This window comes from Petaurus breviceps, unplaced genomic scaffold, assembly GCF_028583685.1.
Source record: "Petaurus breviceps papuanus isolate PSGF00001 unplaced genomic scaffold, PetGlider_PUasm1.0 689, whole genome shotgun sequence".
In the NCBI taxonomy this organism is placed as follows: domain Eukaryota; kingdom Metazoa; phylum Chordata; class Mammalia; order Diprotodontia; family Petauridae; genus Petaurus; species Petaurus breviceps.
The window spans coordinates 3,643,352-3,663,439 of record NW_027186458.1 but is presented as its reverse complement, the minus strand read 5'-3'; the positions used below and the strand labels follow the sequence as shown (position 1 = coordinate 3,663,439).

The 20,088-nt window shown below is 42.2% G+C and overlaps 1 protein-coding gene across 1 annotated transcript in view; it reads left to right on the top strand.

Annotated features, from left to right (window-relative positions):
• The window catches only part of ADAD1 (adenosine deaminase domain containing 1), a 56,236-nt gene extending 43,947 nt beyond the window's left edge, over positions 1–12,289 (top strand). Inside the window, exon 12 of the mRNA XM_069104873.1 lies at positions 11,753–12,289. Coding sequence (XP_068960974.1) covers positions 11,753–11,866 — 114 coding nt within the window. The 3' untranslated portion in view covers positions 11,867–12,289. The remainder of the gene's footprint in view (positions 1–11,752) is intronic.
• Positions 12,290–20,088: the final 7,799 nt, after the last annotated feature.

Below are 20,088 nucleotides of genomic sequence, written 5' to 3'. Positions count from 1 at the left end.
GGTCACACAACTAATGCGAGTCTGAGATCATACTTGAACTTGGGTCTTTCCGACTCCAGGTCCAATTGGTCCACTCTGCCACTAAGCTGCCCTGAATATGCCAGTGTCAGATTAAAAGAAGAAATGAATATAAAAAGACACCATTCCAAGAGCTTCAAAATGCCTACTCAACAATGCTGTTGATGTCATAAAATGGAAGAAGGAAAAGCTTTTGAACAAGTTAAGACCACTTCCTACAGAAACTTAATTCTTGCTATAAAGCAGTCATCACAGTGATGAAGCCAAAAGAGCCCAGAAAAATCTTCGGTCAGTTAGTGCTTGATGTTTCTAAGAGCAGAGATGGTAACCCAGGGAAACCCTGGCTTAGAATGAAAATCACAGTGTAAAAGAGTATGGAGGAAGATAGTGGAAGATTAATAGTTTGTCCTTCTAAAACACAAGCAGCAAAGAAAATAAGTCCACCCAATTAAGACACGTTTTTCCAAGGGCATTCACATTTGAAACTGGAAGGAGGGTAAACAGTAAGTGAAAAATCTACCAGTAGAGAGGTAAAGTTGGGCAGAACAGCTCCAGCAAACCAAGCCAGCCTAAGCTTGCTATCCAAGATTGTTGGTGTGTGTGTGTGTGTGTGTGTGTGTGTGTGTGTGTGTGTGTGTTTTGCTTGCCTTTTGGAGGGCAATTGGGGTTAAGTGACTTGCCCAAGGTCACACAGCTAGTTTTTGTCTTAAGTGTCTGAGGCTAGATTTGAACTCGGGTCCTCCTGACTCCAGAGCCAGCACACTATTCACTGTACCACCTAGCTGCCCCTCTATCCAAGATTATTTTACAAGATCTAGCTTAGGGAGGGGGCCATGAGAATGGAAGACATCACAGAGCCCATTGCCATCAAAAGGCTGACCCATTCTAAAATCTTTGAGAATGATCTGCACTTATAATGAGGATATCTTTGAATATGAGAAGGGAACAGGCACCTGTTGATCTGATGATCTATACATTTACTAAATACTATCTGGTAAGTACAGGATACACTCATCTTATGGAGGAAAAAGCATGCACATTACTACATATGAGACATACAGGGTGAAAAAAGACCTTCTGTAGACAGTAGGGTTTGAACTGGGTCTTGGAGGAAGCCTGAGAATCCAGGAGGCAGAGGTGAGGAGGGAGAGCATCTCAGCTATAGGAGTAACCAGTGCAAAGGCCCAGTGTGGAGAGATGAAATGTCATACGCAGTGAATGATCAGAACAGTGCTTCTAGGTAGGTGTGCCCAGAGGGAAGTAAAGTGTAAGAAGATTGGAAAGCTAGGAAGGAGTCAGATTCTGGAGGTCTTTAAGAGCCAGAGAATTTTATATCTACTCACCTTATGAAAATCCCTTTGGTAGCCACATGGAGGATGGCTTGGTCCAGGCATGAGGTGCTGAGGTGTCCGTCCTGGGACGATGATTATGTGAGTGAAGACAAAGGGATGTGATGTATATGAATGACACGACTTAGCAACAGATTGGATATGTGGGGTGGGTGCAAGTAGGACTTGAGAATGACCCTGAGGTTGTGAGCCTTGATGCCTGGGAGCAAGTGGTATCCTCAACAATAATGGGGAACTTTGAAAGAGGGGAAGAGTTTGTGGAAAGAAGCTTTTTTTTTTTTTAACATTTGGAGTTTCAGATGTCAGTAGATAAGCTTGACAGTTGTAGAAGTCCAGTAGACAACTGGTGATGTGTAAATAGAGATTAGTGCTGACTGTGCCAATCTGGGATTCATCTGCATTGTGGTCATTGAACCCTGTGGAAATGGATGAAATCAGCACAGGAGATAATGTGGTAGAAGAAGAAACAAGGACCTATGGCAGGGAATAGGACATGGATGGAGATGCAGTAAAGTAGACGGGAGAGGAATGGTTGATTAGGTGGGAGAACAGCCAGCAAAGAAAAAAACCTGGAGAGATGTATCCGAGAGACGGAGGTGACAGTGTCCAGAGTTGTTGAGATGTTGAGAAGGATGAAGATTGAGAAAAGGTCATTACCTTTGACACCTAAGAGATTATTGACAAATTTAGAGCATAGTTTCAGTTGAATGATGATGCCAGGTTATGGAGGGTTTAGAGTTGAGGGGAGGGGACAGGAGGCAATGAGCGTAGATGATTTTCTCAAGGACTTTAGTTTCGAGGGGGAAGAGAGTTCAGTAGGGGAGGTAGTGGGATCGGGCCGAGGATTTTTAAGAATGAGGGAGACATGGACATAGCTGTCAGCAGGAATGCAGTGAATAGGTTGAGACTGAAGATGAAAGCAAGTGATAAAAGGGGCGATCCACTGGACAAGAAGACAGGCCAGGATGGCATTAAGGGTGCATATAGAAGAGCTTACCTTGGCCAGAAAGGGCCACTTCTGTGAGACAGGGATAAAGGAGGAGACAGAGGATGAAGACATCCTTAGTGACATGAGGGGAAGCATGCTTTAAAACACATCGTATTGATATCTTTTTGTTTGTTTGACATCCCTCATTTCAGGAATGGGGCAAAACCTTTCTCCTCCTTCCATGTTGGATCCCCCCTTGAAGTACAGTGTGACAAAAGACACTTTTAACAACACCTTGCCCTACAAGTCCTCCAGCTCTTGAACGTGAGAACAGAGCTAGGTTCTCTCTCAGGGTTTTTTTTTCAGTTACTCAGTTTGGTTTCCATACAGTATTTCGTCCACTGCATGGGTTGGGTTGTTCTCTTTTGTGCTTGGGGTCAAGGTACAGTGTCTCTGATGGCGACTGGCCAGACCAGTAGAAGCTTGGAAGGCTCTCCCACAGATAGGGCATAAATGCTCCATATGAACTTTTGGAGTGGACACATCTCTGAGTGCTCACATGTCCTGATTTTTTTTTTTTTAAAGCTGCTGCTCTCTGCTTTGCTTATAGAGTGCAGCACCTTCTTTGATTGAGGTGCGCCATGTCAGGCAGTCCTCTGCCAGCATTTCCCATGTCTTATAATTGGTTCCAGAGTTCTTCAGAGAGACCTTGAGAGTGTCCTTCTATCAGTTCTTTTGGCCTCCATGTGAGCACTTGCCTTGTGTCTTTAAGGCAAATGTTCATTCAGCGTTTGAACAATGTGGCCAGCCCATTAGAGTTTGAGTATGTGGCGATTCGGCTTGATAAAGGACCTCAGTGTCCAGTACTGTCTTTGGCCAGCTGGTCTTCAGGAATCTTCCTAAGACAATTCAAATGGAAGAGGTTCCATTTCCTGGCCTGGCGCTGGTAGACTGTCCAGGTTCCACAGGCAAAACCCGATGAGGGCAGCACCGTGGCTCTGTAGACCTTGAGTTGGGCAGTCAGTCTGATACCTCTTCTCTCCTGCACTTTCCTTCAGAGCCTCCCAAACACTGGACTAGCTCTGGCAGTGTGGCAACCTCATTATCAGTGTGTACGTCCCTGTGAAGTAGACTGCCAAGTAAATGAGCTTATGCACAGCGCTGATCGTGTCTCCGTTTGCTGTAACTGATGGTTCCGTGCATGGATGGCGAGGTGCTGCTGCTGCTTCTGATTGTCAGGCCAAGATTAGCCTCAGTGGCAGGGAATCGATTCCTCTTTTGTTGCATCTCAGTTTCAGTGGCTAGACTGAGTGTGCAATCATCTGTGAACAAAAAGTTGTGCATCAGCACTTCCTATGCTTTAGTCTTGGCTTGTGGACTTCTCAGGTTAAATAACGTACTATCAGTGTGGTTGCGGACCTTTCTGCTATTTTCATTCTTGCTGAAGGTGTCTGACAACGTCGCTGAAAACATGCTAAAATCATTTTTAAAAATATATATTTATAAACATGCACCCATATATGTATACTATATTATTGTTACAGCATTTATTGTTGTTTTGATTCTACTTATTTTCCTTTGTATATGTTTGTAATATGTTCCCATGTTTCTTTGTATAGAGATATGTGTTTTCTACAGCCATATATTTGCTTCTTTTCAAAAGACATTTGGCTCATTAAAGTACAGTGTGACCTTGCACAGTCTTCCAGTCTCTCTCTCCTGTGTAAGCCAACCTTCAGGGTTCTGCTCCCATCTGAGGGCAGTGAATGCTGGTCCTCATCATGGAAGATGCTGGCTGGAGTTAGAGATCAGGTGGAGGAAGGATTTCTTATCAGTGGAAATGTATTCCAGAGGCTCCTGCTTGTGAATGATGTGCTGATGGTGAAAACCCCCAAATTATGGTAGAGACTCTCTCCTTGGGGAGACCTGAGAGAGAAGCTTCACAATATACCACATGGATAAAAAGTGCTTGTTGTCCAGACCGACTTGCCAAGATAATAGGCTGAGCATGTCCCTGGGTGCACTTATGTTGAGCGAGAACTAGAGGAGGGAAGAGAACCCGGGCCTAGGATTCCATAGGAGGACAGTCAGATCCGGCCCGTCTGGGACTGGCAGTCCTTGTAGTGATCTCAGGGTGATCCTCATACACAGCTCATCTTGCCTTTTAAACATTTTGACATCAGTTCCACATTTTCTTTCCTCCACCTTTTCCCTCATCCATCGAGAAGGCAGAAAATACAATAGCCATTATCATTATACACATATGAAGTCATGCAAAACATGATTCTGCCTTGGCCATGTTGTGGAAAGAAAAAAGCTGGCTTCATTCTGCACTCAGTTCATCACTTCTCTCTGGCGGCAGGTAATATTTTTCATCACAAGTCCCTTGGAATCATTATGAAGTCCATCTTTTTAATGCAAGTATTTTTCTGGTGATGCTGTGTGGCTGCAAATCCTACAATACCCTAATTCCCAAAACATCGTGTGTGCCAGGAACATTGCAGACCCGTCTTCCACGTAGACGACGACTTGGTTTTCCTAAAGTAAGGTCTGAATCTGCTCAGAGAATGCCCCTGGTTCCCTGTTGTCTCCAGGATAGAATGCCGGAGATGTCCTTTGGCATTTCAGACTTTCTGGCTGCCACCTGGTTTGTTTCACACCACTTGACCTCATGTCCCCCTCCAGGCTGCCTGCCGGACTCCCTGGACTTGCTCTGCCATTCACGTTGCAGGAATCTCTCCACCCTGGGAGTTCGCCTGCCCCTGGACTTGTCATGCCAGAAGTACCTTTGTTGCTGCTGCTGCTCCTGTTCGGCTGATTCCTCCCAGAACCTCCATGGTCTCCCTCTCCAGCTTCCTGTCATATGTCATCTTTCCTCACTAGACTGTAAACTCCTTCAGATCAGGACATTCTGTCTGTCTGTCTGTCTTTGCATTCCCAGTTCTGAGCACAGAAGTGGCTTGTGGCCAGTACCCCATAAAAGCTTGTTGATTTGACTCACACACACATAGACCTCTGGAGCTCCCTGTCATCTCCATCCCAGCTCTGGTGTCTTTGCTTTTGTGTGACCTCTCCACCGCTGCCCTGCCTGGAGTGGTTTGCCTCCTTTCCAGTGTTCCATGGAACCCCGACTGAGGCTGTTCCCTGCAGCCCTGTCCGAATTCCTCCAGTTGGCGATGTTCCCCAGTGGACTGGCTTCATGTATATGTTGTGTTCCCTTGTGTGTGACCATGCATTTTCATGTAAATTCATTGAGAGTAGGGGCTTTTGGCGGGTGCTTGTGTGCAGCACAGTACCTGGCACTTGTAAACGTTTGCTGGGATGCTTATTGGAGTCAGCTGACTTGTGGAGGCCTGAAAGGACAATGGAAATTTGGGACGTGACCATGAGTGGGCTGTAGCATGTTTCTAATGATGCTTCTCCCGTGATGGCAGGAAGTGGTGTAAAAGACATCCAGGGAGTCTTTGATTGCAGACGAAAGTGGGCCAGGCTTATAGCCAGACTGGCCAAGGGACTTCATTGTTACAAATGAAATGGGCAAAGGAGGATGGCCTCAGGAAGGTTTGTGGGAAAGCATCCTAGAAGAGCGCATGAACGGGAATCCCCCCCCCCCCCCCCCTCCCACCTGTACCAATGAGACTAGGGCATTTGGAGCAAGTACCCTGCCAAACAGCGCTGCTCTGAGAGCTCCAGGGGTGAGGTCTTGGTGGCGATGGGTGGAAGCTGGGGCAGAGGAGGCAGCATGGGAGTCAGGCAGGAATTTAGCAAACAAGAGGAAGAAAGGAGACTTCAGACATGAGAAATGGCATCAGCAAAGGCATGGAGGCAGGAACACAGGATGTCTTCTGGGTTTGGGGGATGTTGAGAGGTGAGAGCATGAGAACGAGATGAGGGAAGTAGTCAGGGCGTCATTAGATTACATAGGGATCTTAGGATCACAGATTTAGAATTGGAATCCAGTGTGAGTCCTTGTTTTATAGATGGAACCTAAGGTCCAGTGACTGATTTTGCCCAAGGTCACACAGATCCTGAGTGACGGAACCAAGATTTGGGCCCAGGTGCTGTGACTTTAAATAGGGTGCTCATCTACCAGCACCAAAAACCTCTAAACTTTCTTTGGTATGCATTAGGGACAAGAGTGACCTGATCAGTCTGTGTGGAAGAAGGATTGATCTGCAAGCATGTATAGAGACTTGGTTGGAGAAAATGGAGGATGGAGGCAGAAAAACCTCTGATTTTAGGGAAGTTGTGGGTGACCAAGAAGTGCTGGTCTGGTGGCGGGGAGGACAGGAGAGGGGAAGGAAAGAAAACAGTCTATCAGATCATAGATGGTCACAAAGGCTGTGGGTGGGATAAGAAGTGGCTGAGAAGTAGCGCCAGATGTGAGGGGCTCTGAGGTGTGGTACCATGGGTTTACATCTGGGAGGGGTCTTAGAGTACATCGAGTTTAACCCTCTTTTCTCAAAAGAGAACAAGTGTTAAGTGACTTGTCCAGGCATCACTCAGCTCGTAGGTGCCTGTGGCAGGATTTGAACTCGGGACTTGTTGACTCCAAGCTCGGTGTTCTATCCACTACTTCATGCCGTTTCATCCTGAGTTTGGAGTCCCTGACGATGTGGGGGAATGCTGGAGATAGAGCTTTGGGAATCATCTTCGTTGAGGGAGTAATTGAAGTCTGGGAGATGAGTGGATGAAATCTCCGAGGAGAGAGTGTGTTGTGAGAGAAGTACAATGTGAGCAGAGAAGGGGCAGTTTCATTTTTAAATGTCTTTGTGTCCCTGGTGCCGGGCACACAGTAGGGGCTTCATAAACTCCTGCATTGATTTGAAGAAGGCTGAGAATGGACCCTGGGGGAATACTACATTAAGGGGTGGGGAAGATCATGAGGAGACTGAGAATGCGCTCGAGAGGGAGAAGAACCAGGAGAGCCCCCCATCTGAGGACAGAGAGGGCCGGGTGGTGGAGGGGGGACGGTGTTCTACAATGTCAGGCAATGCCAAGGAGTACCAGAACTTAGATGTCTTTAAAAGCAGGCTCCTTGGGAGGCTATACCCTTATTTCCACAGTACTCCGCTACTGAAGGGTGTGTGTGTGCGTGCATGTGTCATATATGCGCGTGTGCCTGTGTGCATGCATGTTTCTGTGAGTGTGTATCCACAGGGAGGTTCATCTCTCGTTTTAAGGGACAGAATGGCAGGTTGGCCTTGGTGTGTTTTAGGTCTCAAGATGATATTTGTGCTGCCTTCCAGCATCAACCCTGGACTTGATTCATGAGCTCTTATGTGGGTAATGTAGGTGCAGTCTCAGCTTTTCTGACTTGTTTCTTTCATTCACTGGAATCCCTTTGGAAGACGATGACTTTATTCTAATGTGCAACGGATTCCACTAAAAGGAAAACTCGCAAGTGCACCAGCCATCCACAAGACAATTCTTTCTGGCTCATTTCCTCTCTTGATTCTGAACTACGGGAGGCATGTAGAAAGAGATCTTTTAAAAATTGTTTGTGATTATCGTTTAGATGAGCAGAACCATCCAAGCTTATATGGCTCCTGTGCATTAAAATCATCGAAGGTTAAAGTTGGGAGAAGCTGTGAAGTTTATCTCATTGAATTTTCTCATCTGCAGTTAATTTGTTGGAACTCCCCCAGTTTTGTGGGGAAAATTAGCTTTTCTGAATTTAATGTTAATGGATTGTTAATAGTGCTTTAAGGTTCCACTTGCCTGTGCATTCTCTCCAGGAATGAGCAGTATGAATTGGTAATCTTAGTATTTTTTGTAGCTATACTAAGTAAAGTTACTTTTCTAAATTTTACAAGAAATAATTGCAGAAAACTCCTCTAAGGCACCAAAAAGGTAATATTTACATTCACTTCTTTATTAGGTGAGTGACTCATTGTGGAGAATTACCCTAATTGACCTTTTCCTTTTTTTTTTTTTTGTTGTGAGAATCATCTGTCATTACATGTTCAGAATATTTTCTATTTAATTCAATTTTTAAAAGATTGATGGGGTAGGTTGGCATCTGAAGGGTGTAAGTCATTGATCCCAAGGGAATGTGAGTTCTGATCTTTTTTTTTTGAGCTCAGGATTCAGCTCAGGATTCCTGTGTTCCTGTAGGACAAAAAAGGGGTGCAGAATAGGACTTGGTAGACCTCACAATATCTGCCAGTTCACTTGGTAACACAAAGGAAATGAATCTGCTGGTGGTAGCCCTAGGGGAAGCCAGAGGCAGTGAGCTGTGGCTGGTGACCACCTGTCACATGAACCTTAGAAGGAATTAGGCCAAATGTCCCAAAAAGGAATGACTCATTTTCTCAACGTAGTCTTTACCAGATTAAAAACCAACGAGGAGTAATTTTAGGATGTGTGTCTGTATTGGGAATTAGAGAAATTTCTGAGCAGGAGTGTATTTTATTTTTTTACTTTTTATTAATCTCTTATTTTTTTACCATTTTATTTATTTATTTTTAGTTTTCAACATTCATTTCCACAAGTTTTTGAATTACAAATTTTTCTCCCCAAATTTCCCCTACCCCACCCCAAAATAGCAAGTCAACTGAATACCACTTCCCCCAATCTGTTCTCTCTTATATCTTCCACCATCCTCCCCCCAGCTTTCTGGCAGGGCAAGATGGATTTCTATACCCCAGTGCCTGTATATTTTATTTCCCAGTTGTATGTAAAAAACAATTTTTTATAAAATTTGTTTTTGAAACTTTGAGTTCCAGAGTCTTGCCCTTCTTCCCTCTTCACCCACCTCCACTGGGAAGACAAACAATTTAACATAGGTTGTACATGTGTAGCTACCCAAATCATTTCCATAGTAGTTATACTGTGAAAGACTAACTATATTTCCCTCCATCCTATCCCATCCCCCACTTATTCTGTTTTCTCCTTTGACCCTATCCCTTTTCAAAAATGTTTGCTTCTAGCTACCCTTTCCCCCAGTCTGCCCTCCCTTCTATCATTCCCCCTCTTATCCGCTATCCCTCTGTTTTCCTGTAGGGTAAGATACCCAATTGAGTGTGCATGTTCTTCCCTTCTTAAGCCAAATTAATTGAGAATCAGGTTGTCTCATTCCCTTTCACCTTCCTGCTCTTCCCCTCCATTGTAACAATTTTCTCTTGCCTCTTTTATATGAGATAATTTACCCTATTTTATCTCTCCCTTTCTCTTCTCATATTCCTCTCTCACCTCAATTTTATTTTTTAGATACCATCCCTTCATATTCAACTTATCCTGTGCCCTCTGTCTATGTATACATGAACATACTTAAGCCCACACTCACTTATATATTTATGTATACATATATGTATGTATACATATATATATACATACACACATATATTCCCTTCAACTATCCTCATACTGAGAAAAGTCTTATTAGTTACAGTGATTGTTTTTCCATGTAGCAATGTAAATAGTCCAACTTTAATAAGTTCCTTATGATTTCTTTTTCCTGTTTACCTTCTCTTGCTTCTTGTATTTGTAAGTCAGATTTTCTGTTCAGCTCTGATTTTTTCATCAAGAATGCTTGAAAATCCTCTATTTCATTGAATGATCATATTTTTCTCCTGAAGGATTATATTCACTTTTGCTGGGTAGGTGATTCTTCGTTTTAATCCTAGTCCCTTTGACCTCCAGAATATGATATTCCAAGCCCTTTGATCCCTTAATGTAGAAGCTGCTAGATCTTGTGTTATCCTGATTGTGTTTCCACAATACTCAAATTGTTTCTTCCTGACTGCTTGCAGTATTTTCTCCTTGGTCTGGGAACTCTGGAATTTGGTTATAATATTCCTGTTTTCTTTTTGGGATCTTTTTCAAGAGATGATTGGTGAATTCTTTGAATTTCTATTTTGCCCTCTGGTTCTAGAATATTAGGGCAGTTTTGCTTGATAATCTCTTAAAAGATGGTGTCTAGCCTCCTTTTTTGATCATGGCTTTCAGGTAGTCCAGTAATTTTAAAATTATCCTTCCTGGATCTATTTTTCAGGTCAGTGGTTTTTCTAATGAAATATTTCACATTTCCTTCTATTTTTTCATTTGTTTGGATCTGTTAAAATAGTGTCTTGATTTCTCATAAAGTCATTAGCTTCCAATTGCTCCAATCTAATTTTGAAGGAGTTATTCTCTTCAGTGAGGTTTTGAAATTCCTTTTCCACCTGCCAAATGTGTCTTTTTAAGGCATTCTTCTCCTCTTTGGCTTTTTGGGCCTCTTTTGCCATCTGAGTTAGTCTACTTTTTAAGGTGTGATTTTCTTTGGTATTTTTTGGGTCTCCTTTAGCAGGCTGTTGACTCACTTTTCATGATTTTCTTGCATCATTCTCATTTCTCTTCCCAATTTTTCCTCCACTTCTCTTGATTTTCAAAATCCTTCTTGAGTTCCTCCATGGCCTGTAGCTAGTTCATATCTTTCTTGGTAGCTTTGACGCAGGAGTTCTAATTTTGCTGTCCTCCAGTTCCATGCTTTGATTCTTTTTGTCCCCAAAAAAGGATCATATGGTCTCTTTGTGCTTCCTCATGTTGCCAATTTCTTGACTTTTAAGCCCTTTGCCTTGCTAGAACTCTGCTTCCAGAATGGCGAGATCTTTGTCCCAAATTGCTGGGGTTTTTGCAGCTGCCAGAGCTATTAGTTGGGTGCCATTTCTACAGCCCCCACAAGCTCTGGCACAGGGCCATACACCCCAGGACCACTACCCAAGACCATGATCCAGATCCAAGCAGGTTAAAGCAAAAGCAATTACCTTCTGAATGGTCTCTTGGTCCCCCTACGATCTGCAGGCCAGGAGCTCTTGAAGCAGCCACCCTGCAGCCGCCCCAGCTCTGCCACTTCTCGCCATGGGGTCAGGGACCAGACCACGCTCTTCTTTTACCTTTCCAACAGTTCCCCACTGACCTTTTATTTTCTCTTTGGTGTTTATGGGTTGAGAAGTTTGGAAACCACCACAGCTGCTGGTGATTCACTCTCCTGAAGTTTGAGCTGGCCACACTGGTCCAGCTGCCCTGGGGCTGGAACCACAGCTCATGGGGGACTGTGCTTGGCTCCCAGCTCCCAGCGTCCTGTGATAGGCCTTTCCTGTCTGCTGCCAGGCTGCCGTCAGCCGGAGGTTTGTTTCTATCTGTCACTTTGTGGGCTCTGTAGCTCTAAAGTTTGTTTAGTGTCTTTTTTTTATAGGTATTGGAAGTGGCCGGAGCGGGAGCCTAGGCCAGGTTTGTGCTTTTGCTCCACCCTCTTGGCTTTGCCCCGCAGGCGTGTACTAAAAAAAAATCTTTTTGAATGGAAATAGAATTTTCCAAGAACATTCTCATCTTCCCTTTAAGTTAAAGAAGTAGGTAGGCATACTTTATTTAAAGACATGAATGTTCTCGGAATATCCCTGAGATTTCCCATCACCAGCTTCTCCCTCTTTTCAGTTCGATCACCCTCTAATGTGGCTTTTTTTTCTTTCCTTAGTGTATGTCTGGATCCTACCAAGAAGCTAAAACCTTGCTGAAGTCATACTTGCAGCAGCACGGCTATGGAGCCTGGATCGTGAAGTCTTCCTGCATTGAGCAGTTCAGCATGTGACATTTTGGGTCCTGTACAGACGCTTGTAGTTTTTGGTGTGTTTTGACGAGTAAAAATGTTTAAAAAAAAAGAAAGAAGAGATATTGATAGTGTTTAGCTTTCAAATCAGGTCTTACAACAGCAATGTCTGGCAAATGCTGAAAATTTGTAAAAATTCATGTCAATTTATATTGAACCACTAGTTGTTTTTTTTTTTTTAGTAAAGCAATTACTTTACTCAATATGTTAGACTTTCTGCCTTTATTTTTTGCAATAATTTTAAAATTATTGCCCCCCCCCTCTTGCAGCCTAAAAGAAAATCCTTATTCTTGGCAACTTTTAAACTTCTAATTATTTGCATTTTCTTCTGATGGCCATAGTTGTGCATTACTGCAATATACTGGTTTTCCAATAAACTTTTATTAAAGAAAAAAAAGCACAAAATGGAGATTAAAAAAATCACACATATAATTTGTTCAATCAACCGACTTGTGATATGTGCCAGGCCCTAAAGATAGAGTTACAAAAATCATGTGAGAAATGTAAGAATTTGGGAGTGGGAAGGCATAGTAGTTGGGGCAATCTGGAAAGGGCTTCTGACCTGAATGTTGAAGGTATGTGGGGGTTCCAAGGTCAGATGAGCAAGGAAGGGGTTCCAGGGATGGCACAGATAGGATAGGTAAGTAAAGGAAAAACCTTCCTGCCTCTAGGAGATGATACTCTTTAGGGGAGAACAAGACCCAAAAGGAAGCAAGGGTCAGGTGGGGAGGAGGGGGGACAGCTGACCTGGGAGCATTTGTTAAATGGAGGGTTTGGGAGGTGTGCTTCACTTCTTCGTGCATGTGTCCAAATGTCCAGCTCTGGAGTTCCTATATCATGGTCATGTCTTTGACAGAAATAAGGAAATTCAGCAGGGAGGTGGGTTTAGGTTCTGTTTCAGGCAGGTTGAGCTGCCTGTAGGAAAACTGATTAGAAACTCCCAATGAGTAGACTAGGGGTATAGATAGATATGTCTAGCTGTCTATACACACACCTGTATAGTGTATGCACCCACCTACTTGTCTAGGCATCATGCGCCTTGAGGCAATTGAACACAGAGCTGTCGAGATCACATATACCATGCACTAGTTGGACCTGCATTCCATTAGTATACAGAGCTTCAGGTGGCTGACTGATGGAGATCTTTGCTGTAATTTCCAGGCTGGGGGGGGGTGTTCCTGGGGCAGCCAGAGATTAAGGGGTTTGCCCAGGGTTCCCCCGGCCAGTGTGTGTCAGAGGCCAAACTTTAAGCCAACTCTTCCCGATGATTTCCAAGGCACACCCCCCCTGCAAATCTTTCCCTCTTGGTGCCCTCTCCACCACCACACAAGCCACAGATCCCAGCTTAAGGGGAGCAAAGCCTCTACATTTGGTAGATCTAACATAATGTATATGCACGTTAGGTATGCCAATTCTGGATGTTCCTCTACCCTGAAGTTGGGGCCTGTGTGTACCTTGTGAAGACTGTCACTCTCACCATATTTGACCTTTGTCAGCCTGCTCCTTCTCTCCATAGTGTCATCCACGGTCTGTTCCATTTCTTACAAGCTTACTTTATTGAGGTCTACTCCACCATTCCCCTCTATCCCCTCACACAAAAATGCATGTGGTAAAGGGTTTTTTGGGATGATAAAGTTTAGGTAAACAGCGTGGACAAAAAGATATGCTTTTGAAATGATAGGCACTTCATTCTTCCAAAGCCCTGGCCTCTTTTCAGTAGGTGACAATGCTTCTTTCCATCACATGATCCTTGTCCTTTATTCCTCTGACCCGATGTTATTTTCCTTCCTGGAACAAAATCCCTAACTGCTTGAATCACTCTTTTCAGCTCCCAACATCCTATTACTGTATATTTTTCTTGCACTGGAGAAATTCTCATTTTCTCTTCTCCATTTACTCAAGTTACCGTTAGGCCAAGTGCGAGGGTTGCTCAAGTACTATGACTTATGACTCCTTTCCCACTGTTTTCTGTTTTTTACTGTGGTTGCTAGACTGTATATGGAATGTGAAAGAATGTGATAGTCTACCAGTTGACCCTTCTGGTCTGTCATGGATTCTCTTGCACTGTGTATCTGTGAAAGATTCACAAGTCCTTCTCTCTATTTGACCAACATGATGGTCTCCTGACATCATGTCTTCCCTGGCCCCTGAAACAAGTGTGAGAATTAGAACAGTGGTCAGGAAAAGCAGATTCAGCCGGGAAACTGCAAATGTGTGGTTTAGATGTGGGTTTACTCAGATGAAACTGAGGTTTTTTTTTTGGTAGCAGGTATAGCAAGTGATAAGTGGTGCAAGAAAGAAGAGTGTTTTGTTTTAGATAAGGTCAGTTTTTTTTATAAACTGAGTTGTACAACTCTTAGATATTTTTTTCCATGTCTCTCTAATGTAGTGTGTGTGTGCATGCTTCTCTGTGCCTACAAACGAATCCAAAAATGTTCATAAGTGCTGAAAATACACACATTAGTCAGCTTCAATTTTCACTGTATAGGAAGGGAAAATATTGCTAGACTTTCAATAACAAGTTTGATTCTTTGAGAACGAACTGAAATAGATGAATCTAGATAAAAGTAATTATGGTTTGATTTAAGATATGGCAGCCTATTATTGGGTAAACAGGAAGTATGTGAATTTCCTCTTTAGACCTTTTGATCCAAATGGCATCCTGTGAAGCATCAACTTTAATCTTACTCTGCTCAGCTTAATGGTTATAGAAGACACAGTAGTGATAGCCTGATCACTAGATACTTTCTTGCCTGAAAAAATGTATTTTCATTAATTATTCTACAACAAAATCATCTTTTGAGATTTACCTAGCATGTTTTTCAAGGCTGGATTTCTCTTTCCATGGACAGAGACTATAAAAAGGCAGAAAATGTTTCCTGTTCCCAAGGTTGGTGTCACCATTTAAAACTTAGATATTTTAAGGAATACTTTCCCCAAAGTAATAATTTTAGCTTGTCTAAATGTAAAGAGAATTCTAACTTGATTATATCACTCTTATGTACTAGCATTTTTCCTAGTCTTAAATTTTGGCTGAAATACACAGTGAATTTGCCATATTATAATAGAAGCATGTTAGATGTGAATTTGTGTGGATGAATGCATTGAAAACTTTTAAGTAGCATTCATGAGCCTTTCTGTAATATTTTAATAATGATTTTTTAAAATGAAAATCCAGAGCAACATTTTTTTTCAGCCTTACATTATTGGAAGTGTTCATGGGTACAGTTTGAAATTGCTCTTAAAGTAAGATTTGAACATTTCTTAGTGTTTTTAACCCTAACCTAAGATTTGAGTTGGGAGATGGTGCATAAGACTGTGCACAGTCTTCTATCCTTTGGGTTTATGGTTGTATCATTCTTGTATCCTAACTCAGTATAATCGACCTCCCCACTCCCAAAAGCATCAACAAAGCAAATGATAGAAATTAATTTGGATGTTAAGAATGAAGTATTTTTTAGTAAATGTAAAATCTCAAATGTTTATTAAAACAAAGGCTGTCGATGAGCTTATATCAGCTGCAACAGAAGCATTATTTGGAGGGAAATGCTAAGTTTTCTATCCATTCTGTCAGGTCACTGCCCGGGTGGCTCATGGCCACAGTAATGTGGCATTGGAAGGGGTCTAGCTGCATACTTTTTGAAGTGAATCTAACACTCTATGTGAGCGCCACTTTTGATCTACACCCGTAATTGACTGGTTATTTGGTGGTTTTTGGAAAATCTGTGTCTGGGATTTTTATACTGACAGCACTGTAAATTTCAACTCCACAGAATTAAATTGTTATTTGATATTGTTTTCACAATAGACAGGCATGGAAATGGATCTATTACCTGGCATCTCCATGATGGGCTTTTGAAGGCAGCTTAGTAATGCAGTGACAGTGTAGGTTTAGAGTCAGGAGAACCTGAGTTCAAATCCTACCTCTGACATTTTCACCTGTGTGACCCTGGGAGAGCCTCTGTTTGCCTCACTTTCCTCATCTATGACCTCTAAAGGGGCTCTTCCAGTTCTAGGTTTATGTCAACTAAATTAAATGAAATCTGAAAGGTTTTATTTAGGGTTATTTGCTATGTTTTAGATAATGATTTAAAATGGCACTGTTGTCAGATTTAAAAAGTGCATAACCTTATTTGTGGCCTAAATCTCACCCACTTGAAACCCAATCTCATCCCGAGATAGGGGTCTTAAATTTCATTACTTCATTACTTATCAGACTACCTCATTGCATGTATGTTTCCTGAAGACATCCCTTGTAGGACTTGAATCATCATTTCAAGTGAATATGCGCCTTTCTTTGCTCCTGAATTTGAAATGGTTGCCTTGACTATATTTCTATCCTCTTTTCCTTTTCCCTCCCATCCCCTCTCTACATATCCATGCACAAATATATCTGCAAATGCATGTTCTTGACTTTTACATCAATCATTTTGGGTTTTCCATACCCCCAACATTCCCTTGTAATGAAGAAACCCCAAACTAACACAACGACCAGACACCATATGCCACTTCCTGCACCCTCAGTCCCAAATCTCTCCAGTAAATGGAAGAAGATGCATTTCCTCCTTTTTTCTTTGGGGTCCAGACCAGATAAGCTTAAGGTTTTATTTTCGTGTCCTCCTTTACATAATGGTATTCGTTGTATGTATTACCTTCCTCTGCATACTTCTCCAAATAATAACCATTGCTGAGTCCAAGGGGCTGGAGACTCTATGCTTCCGCCCCTTCCACTTGGAACTTTCTGTCTTCTCTAGCCCATGCACATTGATTGGACCAAATTCCGCCCCTGGCGTGACTTCAGCTCCTTATGTCGGCATCACAGTGCCCTGGAGAAAAAGTGCTTAAGGTTTGGGCTGTCACTTATGTCTAAGAGTCCTGCCAGAAGGATGCAGTAGATAGATGCTCAGTGTCCAGTATTGCAAACACGAAAGACAAGCACTCACTGACATCTTAAAACCGGGTTAAGTAACAAGGAAAAAGGGGCCGCACTAAGGTGCAGAGAAGTTAAGGCGAAGGCCTCATCAGAATTTAAAGCAGTTTGTGGGACTGCTGAGGGGGTGCTTTATGTATCACCTCATCTCTCTGTTGTCTTCTGGTCATTTGCTCCAAGATGCCGAAATAGTTGCAGAAGACATTTCCTTCTGTCACCAGTTAGCTGTGACCAAGGAAACTAGGACTGTCAAACCTTGTGAACACACAAGATGACGTGGCCTCTAAGCTTGGACGTGGCCTCAGGAGTAGTGCTCATTCACTCAAGATAAGGACAGAAGAACAGAGAAGGCAGCTCCAAACCAGAACCCTCCAGCCTGGGCAGAACAGGGGTTTACTGGGTTGCCATTTTTTCCTGGGGTGGGAGGAGTGGCCATTCCCTTCTCTCCTGAGGAGAGAGCTTCCTGCCACCCAGAAATTCCAGGGATTTAAGAGGAGTTAGAAATTGGTGTCATTCCCCTTTTTCTTTCTTTTATTTAGTATTGTGTTTTCCCCCAGGGACATGTAAAAACAGTTCTTAACATTTGCTTTTAAAACTTCGAGTTCCAAATTCTCTCCTTCCTCCCTTACCTCCTGCCCCATTGAGAAGGCATACAATTTGACGTAGGTTATACATATGTAGTCATGCAAAATATATCCACAGTGGTCACGTTGTGAAAGAAGACAAACCAAAAAAAAAAGCCCTCAAGAAAAATGAAGTTAAAAAAGTATGCTTCAATCAGTATTCAGACACCATTCAGACAGTTCTTTTTCTGGGGATGGATAGCATTTTTCATCCTAAGTCCTTCAGAGTTGTTTTGGATCTTTGTATTTCTGAGAATAGCTTAAGTCATTCAAAGCTGATCATCTTATAATATTGCTGTTACTTTGTACTTAGTACATTTGATTCTGCAACAGCCCATGCAAGTCTTTCTAGGTTTTTCTGAGAGTATCCTGCTCATCATTTCTTATAGTACAATAATATTCCATCATAATTACATGCCGCAGTGTCTTCAGCCGTTCCTCAATTGATGGCCATCTATTCAATTTCTATTTCTTTGCTCCCAGAAAAGGGCAGGGTGGGCATTAGTACCTGGATGAGGTTCAGGAAAAGTTTCATGTAGAAGGTGGTACTTGGTGAATTGTATTTTGAAAAACATTTAGGGATACCAAAAAGTGGGCTGAGGAAGGCGTGCATCTCAGATACAAGAGAGACCAGGAGTGTGCAGAGGTGGCAGATGGAGTATCATGTGTGGGGAATAGCAAGGAGATCACTTTGGCTGATGCAAGCATATAGGAAAGTGTGATGTAGAGTCAGGCTGGGAAGTGAGGTTATAGCTAGTTTGGGAAGGACTTGAACGTCAAGCAGAGTGGTTAAAATTTGACAGAGTCAATGCAATTTATCACCTAGAGATAATAGGAAAATGGTCTCTTGTGATTTTGTGTATAATGACACATCTATTCTGTAAAGTAGGAATGTGTCTCCTAGAATAATCATTTTTGTCTTTAGACTGCTTTTTAACTTTTAGATTTTTTTATGGTTAGTTTTTTTTTTTAAAAGCACAGTCAATTTCATTCCATTTCTCTCCTGTCAGCCACCTCCAGGCCCCTTGATATGTGATATGCTTATATGGTTCATTTCCAACTGAGAATAGCCTTTCACCTCTGATCTCTTTGGTCCAACAAATATTTATTTAATGCCTACTATACATAAGGCATTTTCAACCTTTCAGAATCTTATGTTAAATTGTGGGAATACAGCATGTTATAGTAAGTATAAATATACTGACAGGTGGGGAACCTGTGGCCTTGAGGCCACACGTGGCCCCCAGCTTCTCAAGTGCAGCCCTTTGGCTGAATCCAAACTTTATCCTGCACTAGGATCATCAGTTAGGAATCGAGGGTAGAGTCAGAATAGGGAGCAGGAGTCAAGCCTGGAAGGAAGACAAGGGTTTTGAGTGACTGAGATAAGAAAGGGAATATGCCTGTTCCAAGCACTGGCAAAAGATTTGTATGAATTCAGGGAGCTAGAAGTTTAGTTTGGTTGGAGAGGGGAGTGAGAGAAGGTATGAAATAAGCATCCAAAGATAAATGGGACCTAGACTCTGGAAAGCCTCGAGTGCCAGAACAATGCTTGATTTTTTTTTACCCTTCAGGCAACGTGGAGTTACTTTGAATAGGGGAGTGATATGATCAGACCTATGTTTTAGGAGGACCTTTGCAGCTTTGTGAAGGGTGGACTGGAGAGGGATGCAGACTAGAAGCAGGGATAAAAAGAGCTAAACTAGGAGGGTCAGTGGGGAAAAGGAATAGGCAGAGGGAAAGGATGGGAGACTGGTTTAGAAACGACTTCTATTCATCCAGACTGGAAATGAATCTGTAATCTAGAATCTAAGAGAGTCGTTTAGGGTCCCTAAGAAGTTAAATGACTGCCCATGCCCACACAGATGGTATGTGTCAGGGATAGACTTAAACAAGGCTGTACATCTCTCGAGTGTTTCATCATTACCTTTTACTGTATTTAAATGGTGTGGGTGGGTGGGAGATATATTTTAGGTTTACAACAAGGGTTGAAACAAAAGTATTTTAAAGCTATTTTTAAATTGAAGATGGAATTTTAGTTACAATTAGAACACTATCTCCCTCACATGTTTAGCTTTAGTAACAATTTACTATAGTTTTTAAGTGACCAAATTTACCAGATGCTATGTATATACTATCTGAACGTTCCAGGCAGTTTTCTAAATGATTCTATAAAATTATTCAATGCATGTCTATTTATATGCTCTTAATAGATGCACAAGATTCATAAAAACTGTAGAGAGATATAGGTAGTCAATAAACTTACAAGTGAATCTTTTAAAATAATTCACACTAAATCAGCACTAAGCTAAGATTTGGGGTGAGATGATAGCACAGATTTATTTTCACTAAAACCTCAGCATTATAAAGGATCTTGGACATCATCTATTCCAAACCTTGCCTGAAGTTTGTTTCCCTTCAACAACCTTCTGGCCAAATCACCATCTGTTTAAAAACGTCTAGTTATTGAGTGCTGACTCAATTTCAGAGTAGCCATTCCAGTTTTTCCATATTTCTAATTGTTAGAAAAGTCTTCCTTTTATATGAAATATTCAGTATTTTTAAATGAATGTTCACTATTTTTTCATTGTTATAAATTTTCTCTACCTAAAACATGTTCCATTTTTGTAAAGATACTCTGGGATGCTGACATA